The 8926-nt window shown below is 46.9% G+C and overlaps 1 protein-coding gene across 1 annotated transcript in view; it reads left to right on the top strand.

Annotated features, from left to right (window-relative positions):
* The window catches only part of LOC108795375 (autophagy-related protein 16-like), a gene marked incomplete at its 5' end in the record, with an annotated part of 6654 nt that extends 1030 nt beyond the window's left edge, over positions 1 to 5624 (top strand). Inside the window, 3 exons of the mRNA XM_018566618.1 lie at positions 284 to 404; positions 4237 to 4342; positions 4829 to 5624. Coding sequence (XP_018422120.1) covers positions 284 to 404; positions 4237 to 4342; positions 4829 to 4949 — 348 coding nt within the window. The remainder of the gene's footprint in view (positions 1 to 283; positions 405 to 4236; positions 4343 to 4828) is intronic.
* Positions 5625 to 8926: the final 3302 nt, after the last annotated feature.

The following is an 8926-nucleotide window of genomic DNA, read 5'->3' as shown; positions in this document are numbered from 1 at the left end:
GTCTGCTCCAGTTTTGATCAATTCCCTTCTATGTATTTCTCCAATTTTCCATATTAATGTAGCAGTGTTGGTGTGATGGGATGCGGGGTATGTTTTGCTGCTGAAGCAGCCTTAAAGTGTACCCGTTTGTCCTTCAAGATCCACTTAACCATATCCTGTAAAGCCAACATTTATTTCCTAGGGGCACCCAAGGCTCACCTGAAACATTAATACAATATTTTGACTTCTGTACTGCCTATGTCCTTTGAATGATCTATCTTAACCCGTATTTAATTATTTTTAGCACACCTTAACTGGACATAGCGGTAAGGTTTTGTCTGCCAAATTCTTACTGGACAACGCTCGAATTGTGTCTGGTAGCCATGACCGGACATTAAAACTCTGGGACCTGCGCAATAAAGTCTGTAAGTATTTTACTTTTACATACAAACTGAAAAAGACAGTAGGGATTCCTCTTTAACATTTACCTGTATTTTCAAGGATAGCTTTATTTTTAAAATGCCCCCTTGCTGTCCTTAGCCAAAATGGAAGATAACCTGCAGTGTTCAGATGCACCTTTCTTGGGATCAGACTGCTTTGGCCTGACCAGAGCTGATTATTAGTATTCTTTCTCATCTGTAGCTTTACTGCTGCACAGCTCCAAACTCTGACGCACCCCATTGTTCTCTATCACAGTTGTGATGTCTGGAGCGTCTCTGACTTTAGTAATCTGTGCTCAGAAAGGCTATTTTTGTACATACTTTTTTTCTCCACTCAAGCCTTCAAAAAAAAGTTTTGGCTTCATTTGAACTTTAGGTGAAATAACACAACAAATGTTTAAGGTGCACCTCAGGGAAAGGCGGGTGGGGGAGATCCATTTCTCTCCCGTTCATTGAAGGACACAGGGAACAGATCGGAGATCATGTACTGTAGGGTAATATCGCCACCTGCAGGAGAAGGACGCTAGGCACAAAACTAAAGACCAATTACAGCCTGGGGCGGCCCCTGCCGGTGGCCAAACCCCCCCACCTGCTGACAAGTCTCCAGTTTTTGCCTAGCGTCAGGAGTAAGGAGCTAAGAATTTTTTCTCGGAGACCTTCATGGCGCGGCGGCGTGTCTTTTGTCCCAAGGGGTGGTGGTTCCGGTACCCTCCTCGGAGAGGTTCAGAGGGTTTTATTCCAACCTGTTTACGGTACCAAAGAAGGATGGGGTTCGTCCCGTCCTGGACCTCAAGCGGTTGAACGTCTTTGTGCGTGTTCGAAGGTTCCGGATGGAATCAATCCGCTCTGTGGTGGTGTGTCTTCATCAGGGGGACTTCATGGCCTCACTCGACATCAAGGATGCCTACCTTCACGTTCCTATCTGTACCTCCCACCAACGCTACCTTCGCTTTGCGGTGGGGGACGACCATTACCAGTTTGTCGCTCTGCCCTTCGGTCTGACATCAGCGCCTCGGGTGTTCATCGAGGTGTTGGCCCCGATTCTGGGCCTGTTGCGTTGTCGGGGGATCTCGGTGGTGGGGTACCTGGACAACCTCCTGCTGAAGGCGGAGTCGCATTCCTCTCTGGTGGCGGATCTGGCGATCACCGTTCGGTCGTTGGAGGAGTTCGGCTGGCTCCTGAACTTCCAGAAGTCTTGCCTTGTGCCGGCCACTCGTTTGGAGTATCTGGGGTTGATTCTGGACTCCGCCTCGGCTCGGGTTTTCCTGCCCCCCGAGAAGCTTCGCTCGCATGTGGCACTGTTACAGGCGCGTCGGTGGTCGACGATCCGCTTTTGCATGAAGGTCCTAGGCCTCATGGTGGCTTCCTTCGAAGCAGTGCCTTACGCTCAGCATCACACGCGGGTTCTGCAGAGGACCATCTTATCGCTATGGGACAAGTCCCCTTCGTCCCTGGACCAGGCGGTTCGGGTGTCTCTGGAGGCGAGGGCCGCCCTGGTCTGGTGGCTTCAGTCCCTGTCTCTGGTGTTGGGCAAGTCCTTCCTTCCCATTCACTGGACAGTGGTCACCACAGATGCCAGCCTGTTGGGCTGGGGGGGCGTCCTGGACGACTCAGGGCTGTTGGTCATTGGAGGAGTCTCGACTCTCGATCAACGTGCTGGAACTTCGGGCGATTCGCCTCTCCCTTCATTGGACGGGCCGTCTTCAGGGGCGGCCGGTCCGGGTTCAGTCGGACAACGCCACGGCCGTGGCTTACGTCAACCATCAGGGCGGCACAAGAAGTGTGGCCGCGGCTCGGGAAGTCGAAAGAATTCCATCTTGGGCGGGGGAGCATGTTCCGGCTCTCTCCGCCGTGTACATTCCGGGCGTGGAAAATTGGCAGGCTGACTATCTCAGTCGCCAGTCGGTGGATCCAGGGGGGAATGGATGCTACATCCGGAGGTGTTTCATCAGCTTTGCCTTCGCTGGGGGTTCCCGGACGTGGATCTCCTGGCGTCTCACCTCAATCGGTGTGTCGATCGGTTCATGGCCAGGACCCACGATCCTTGGGCGGATGCGGTGGACGCCCTGGTGGCGCCGTGGGATTGCTACGGTCTGATTTACGCATTCCCTCCACTGTATCTGTTACCGCGTCTCCTTCGCAGGATCGCGGTAGAAGGCGTCCCGGTCATCCTCGTGGCTCCGGATTGGCCGAGGAGGGCGTGGTACGCAGATGTGGTTCGGTTAGTGGCGGACGTCCCCTAACGCCTGCCGCTTCGTCCGGATCTTCTATCTCAGGGTCCGGTATTCCATCCGCCTTTACAGTCGTTGGCTTTGACGGCGTGGCTGTTGAGAGCCAGGTGTTGAGGGATCGTGGTCTCTCGGATGCGGTTATCTCTACGATGTTGCGGGCTCGCAAGCCCGTGTCCCGAAGGATTTACCATTGAACATGGAAGGCTTATTTTGCCTGGTGTGAGTCGGTTGGATTTCCGCCTCGTTTGTTTTCCGTTTCCAGGATCCTCGCTTTTTTGCAGCGTGGTGTGGATCAAGGTTTGGCCTTGAGTACGATCAAGGGCCAGGTTTCGGCTTTGACCGTCCTTTTTCAGCGGCCGATAGCCTCCAACGCTTTCGTTCGCACTTTTGTGCAGGGGGTTACACGTATCGTTCCTCCTGTTCGCTCCCCATTGCCGCCATAGGATTTGAATTTGGTGCTCTCAGTGTTGCAGGAATCTCCCTTTTGAGCCCCTGCGTGAAATTCCAATTCTGACTCTGTCTCAAAAGGTGGCCTTTTTGGTGGCGGTCACCTCGTTCCGCAGGGTTTCGGAATTGGCGGCCCTCTCTTGCTCATCCCCGTTGCTAGTCCTGCATCGGGACAGGGTGGTTCTGCGGCCTCGGCCGTCTTTTTTGCAAAAGGTAGTTTCAGCTTTCCATCTCAATGAGTACATTGTCCTGCCTTCCTTGTGTCTGCAGCCTGTCCACAGGAAGGAGAAGGCGCTGCACTGTCTGGATGTTGTCCGCGCCATCCGTGTTTATCTGAGTGCTACGGCTTCGTTTTGGGAATCGGATTCCCTGTTTGTCGTTGCAGATGGCCCTTGGAAGGGCCGGGCTGCCTTGTCGGCCACCATCTCTCGATGGATTCGCAACACGGTCTCTCAAGCGTATGCTATTAAGGGGCGTGAGCCTCCTTTTTCTGTTACGGCGCATTCTACTAGGGCTGTTGGGGCATCTTGGGCTTTTCGTCATGGTGCCTCCGTTTCTCAGGTCTGTAAGGCCGTGACTTGGTCTTCTGTTCACACCTTTGCCAAGTTCTATAAGGTGGATGTTTTGGCATCTGCGGATGCTGGTTTGGGGCGCAAAGTGTTGCAGGCGGCCATTTGAGGGGATTTTTTTGTTCAGTTGGGTTTGTGGTTTCTGTTGGCCCACCCCTCTTTTTTGGTACTGCTCTGTGACGTCCCTACAGTACATGATCTCCGACCTGTTCCCTGTGTCCTTCAATGAACGGGAGAGAAAATAGGATTTTGGTACTCACCGTAAAATCCTTTTCTCTCCGTTCATTGAAGGACACAGGTCCCGCCCGTCTGTGTGGGTGTGTACTCCTTTTTCTGCTTGTTACTAACTGGAGACTTGTCAGCAGGTGGGGGGGTTTGGCCACCGGCAGGTGATGAGGAAATAACTCCCTGCTTCACTAATTCAGTCTTTGTACTCTAACGTAGAAACAATATCCCTATAGGTTTATTCTCTTTTTCTGCTCTCTCTCTCGCTCTCTCTCTCCTATCATCATCCTTGCTTTTTTTTTATTTATTTGTAAACAATTCTATTTTACCTCCTTGCAATTGCAGGTATTAAGACTGTGTTTGCTGGATCCAGTTGTAATGACATTGTCTGTACAGAGCAATGTGTGATGAGTGGTCACTTTGACAAAAAGATCAGATTCTGGGATATAAGGTAGGACCTTTTCTGCTCTATTCCAGTATGCCCTTATGTTTGCATGCTTGTGGACTGTGAGGTGTGTGTGTATAATATATATATTAATATAATTTATTTTTTATATAAAGCCTATATGAAATTATAGGATTTACATAAAATGCAGAGCTTGGTATTATTTTATTTCTAAAATGGCTTTGGGAATTTGAGGGGAAAAAAAGGATAAGGCAGTTGGTATCAGAACGTTCATATCATCATAATGTTTTTGAAGTTTAAATTTCATCCCTCCTAGGATAGCTAAATTTAAATGCCATGAGCAATACGAGCAAGAGTTTCATGGATCTTAAAAGGTTAATTTTTTGGATATTATTGGCACATGATTCATCTTAAGATTTTTTTTATTTATCTTAGCGTTGTTGGACAGGATATGTGTAAATCCACAAACCCATAGTTTGATATTAACATGCAAGTGTTTAAAATATTTCTCTTCTTCTGCTTCTTTCACAGTTCGTCCATTAATGCTGTTGCTTGGTCTCCTTCTGGTACCTACGTTGTTAGTGTGGATAAAGGAAGCAAAGGAGTTTTATGGTCGGACTTTGGATCATCATTAACCAAGAGCCCACACTAGCAATAAGTGGCGCCAGTTATTTGATGCTTTGCTGCTTTGTCGCGAACTTCCTTGGAAATAGATTGTCAAGATAACAGCAGTGTGTAACGCTGCAATGTGCAGACCACAGGATTGTGCACAAGGCTCTGCACAGAGTGCTCCTCACTGGTACACTGCTCTGGAATGAAGGACTTATCAGTGCTTTAATGTTATGACACAGAGAACATATTATATGTTAAAAGATTACTATATAAAGATGGGTGAAAGACATTTTTAATGTACACCCAGAGTATAATGTATACTTCTGTTCTTTGTTGAGAGGCCATTTGTTTTAAATAGGCAAATATACCTTTTTAATATCAGTCTTACAAGGGGAGATCTGATTTTCTGTTTAGGAGATAAATGATTCCGTTTTATATGTCGATACATATAGGGGCTACAAGGCAATTTAAAGGGTATAAAGCAAAAAAAATGGGTTAATGGTTAGACCTAAAACAAAGGATTTTGTTCAATGCCAAATGTAGGTGTCAAGGGTATATTTTCCCATTTTAAACATCTCTTCTTAAAAGGCACTTTAAATGTGTATTAAATTGCCACCATATTGGTTAATAGGTAATGTATTATATGCTTTTATGTGGAATTTCAGGTATAACCATTTTGGTTTCAGAAAGGCTTGTGCGCACTGCACATCATGAATGGAAAAAAACATTTGAAACTGGTGGAGGGAGCTTTATGGTCGCCATGCATGGGCAGATCTCTTGCCAGGAGCAAAAGTTGCCCATGCACATTCACGCAATCACACTGCATCTGCAGCAACAAATGTCCTCTGCTTAAAGATAAAGATCAAGATCAAAATTAGGAGGGAAAAAACAATCTTCCCAGCCTCTCTCCCTTCCCCTTCAAAACAGTAAACATTCCCCCCCCCATTCTTCCTCCACCCCAAATGCAGGTTATTACTTACCTTCTCCAATGGCTGTGGCCTTCGTCACTGTCTGTAAAAAAATCTAGTGCTGCACTGCCCGCGTCTGCACATTTGCAGTATGTCCTGAAGACTTGAATGGGATGTTGCTCCTGAAGTACAGTTATATCCCATTCAAGTCTATAGGACATTAGTGGGCAGGCAGCTCAGCACTAGATTTTTAGACAGCCCCTGTAGGAGGTAAGCAAGGACCTTTTAAGGGAGGTAGTAATGACATGGTTTACTCTATTAGGTGGTTATGAGAAATCTGCAAAAACAAACCCTTAGGAAGTTCCTAACTACTTGTCATGGTTTGAGCATTAATCTCTACGTGGCACAACATTGCATCCCTTGCCAATATCGAGCGGTGTATGGCCACCATTTAGTCTTTACCTCTTTAGAAGTGAATGTTTACATAAATATGTAGGTGTTAAATAATGAGAATTTTCTCATGACAAAAGTGTGCGCGTGATTAAGCACTAGCTACTCTATTTGATCACTTAATATATATGTTTTAGGGATGCCCTGTTTTATGTGATATGATTATTTGTGTAATGGATGTAAATTATGCTTACACTGTAATGTGCCCTAAATGATTTACTTTTTTGTGTTTATTAAAAAAAAAAAAAACAAGGTTTAACAACCTGCATTATTATTTAGCAACCTACATGGCATGACCACACGAGGACCACCTTTTAAAGGAGAACTATGAGGTGAGTGCTTTTCACTCACCTCATAGTTCTAGCCGACCTGTGACAATGAGACTGTCACAGGTCGGCTCAGTAGATCGGGAGGTGAGCGAACACATACCGGGTTCGCTCACCTCTCGATCCTGTCACGGCTCTCTGCCGTGACAAAGGGAGGGGCTGGATTCCCCTCTCCCCGCTCCGATCTGCCAGCGCTGACTGGCGGAACGGACGGGGGAGGGGGTGGGTACACCTGGCTCTGCCTCTAGATAGGCAGAGCCAGCTGTCACTCACGCAGCTGGGCGGATCCCGTCGTCTAAGTCGGGATCCGCTCCGGCGTCTCGGTATACCGCGAGCTATAGCGGTATACTGAGCTTAGGGTGACGGGAGGACGCTAGTTTGTGTCCTCCCGTTACCCTAAGGAGAACTATGTGGAAAACACTGACCCCATAGTTCTCCTTTAAGGAATATTTTACTTCTAATATTTTTTAATACAGATCTAGTCCTAACATTTCTTCCAGACCTAAAGGGTCTGGTATCGTATGGGAGGGGGAACCCTACGCTTTTTTTTTTTTTTTTTTACAAGTGTCATTTTTGCCGCAGCAGGTTCTATACATTGTACAGATGTGCTACTTTGCAGGCAGTTTAAGGAAACCCCCAGGCATGATATTTTAAAGTAAAAGAATAAAAATTCCTTTAAGTAAAGTTAAAACACGGCTGCTTTAAAACAGTATTTTTAACCCCTTCGTGACGGGAGACGTACAGTGTACGTCTTGTCACTTTGTGCCTATATGACTGGCCACGTACACTGTACGTGACGAGTTATATCTGAGAAAGATCTGGGTGTACTGGTAGATTAAAGACTCAATAATAGCATGCAATGTCAAGCTGCAGTTTCTAAAGCAAGCAAAATACTTTCTTGTATCAAAAGGGGTATAGACTCCAGAGATAAAGACATCATCCTGCCTCTGTACAAAGCATTAGTAAGACCTCATCTGAAATTTGCCAGTTTTGGGCACCAGTTCACCAAAAGGATGTTGTGGAACTGGAGAAAGTGCAGAGAAGGGCGACCAAACTCATAAGAGGCATGGAGGAGCTCAGCTATGAGGAAAGATTAACTGACCTGAATTTGTTCTCTCTGGAGAAGAGGCGATTTAAGGGGGGGACTTGATCATCATGTATAAATACATAAATGGTCCATATAGTGCCAAATTTTACTATAACGCCACTGCAGAGGACAAGGGGGCACTCGTTGCGTCTGGAGGCAAAGAGGTTTAACCTTTGCATACGGAAAGGATTGTTCACAATTAGAGCTGTGAAAATGTGGAACAGAGTCCCCAGAAGCTAGTTCTAGCGAGCTCAGTTAATTGTTTAAAAAAAATTCCGGATGTATTCCTAAATGCACAGAATATTAGTGTACCACAACACATGGCTTGGGTGTTTGGGGTACCCTTTGTGTTACTGCGGTGCATTGATCTGTATGGACCTTAAATAATTTTGGAGTTCAAACAAAGCTAGAATGACTTTCCCCCCATTAAGCTCCAATAGCTGAAGGAAATACCTGATACACTATATTGCCAAAAGTATTGGGACACTCCTCCAAATCATTGGATTCAGGCATTCCAATCACCTCCATGACCACAGGTGTATAAAATCAAGCACCTAGGCATGCAGACGCTTCTACAAACATTTGTAATAGAATGGGTCCCTCTCAGGAGCTCAGTGACTACAAGCGTGGTACCGTGATAGGTTGCCACCTGTGCAATAAGTCCATCCGTGAAATGTCCTTGCTACTAAATATTCCACGGTCACCTGTTAGTGGTATTATAACAAAGTGGAAGCAACTGGGAACAACAGCAACTCAGCCACGAAGTGGTAGGTCACGTAAAGTGACAGGACGGGGTCAGCGCATGCTGAAGTGCGCAGAAGTCGCCAACGGTGTGCAGAGTCAATAGCTACAGAGCTCCAAACTTTGTGTGTCCTTCAGAGAGCTTCATGGAATGGGTTTCCATGGCTGAGCAGCTGCATCCAAGCCTTACATCACCAAGTGTAATGCAAAGCCTCGGATGCACTGTGGTGTAAAGCACGCCGCCACTGGACTCAAAGTGGCGACGTGTTCTCTGGAGTGACTAATTGTGTTTCTCTGTCTGGCAAATCCGTTGCCAGGAGAACGGTACTTGCCTGACTGCTTTGTGCCATGTGTAAAAGTTTGGTGGAGGGGGGGTTATGGTGTGGGGTTGTTTCTCAGGGGTTGGGCTTGGCCTCTTAGTTCCAGTGAAGGGAACTCTTAAGTCATTATCATACCAAGGCATGATGGGGATGGCCCCTTCCTGTTCCAACATGACTGCGCACCA

This window comes from Nanorana parkeri, unplaced genomic scaffold (genome assembly GCF_000935625.1).
Source record: "Nanorana parkeri isolate BGI_ZX_2015 unplaced genomic scaffold, ASM93562v1 scaffold963, whole genome shotgun sequence".
Classification (NCBI taxonomy): Eukaryota; Metazoa; Chordata; class Amphibia; order Anura; family Dicroglossidae; genus Nanorana; species Nanorana parkeri.
Note: the sequence above shows the minus strand (reverse complement) of the source record. Positions and strands in the feature narration are given on the sequence as shown.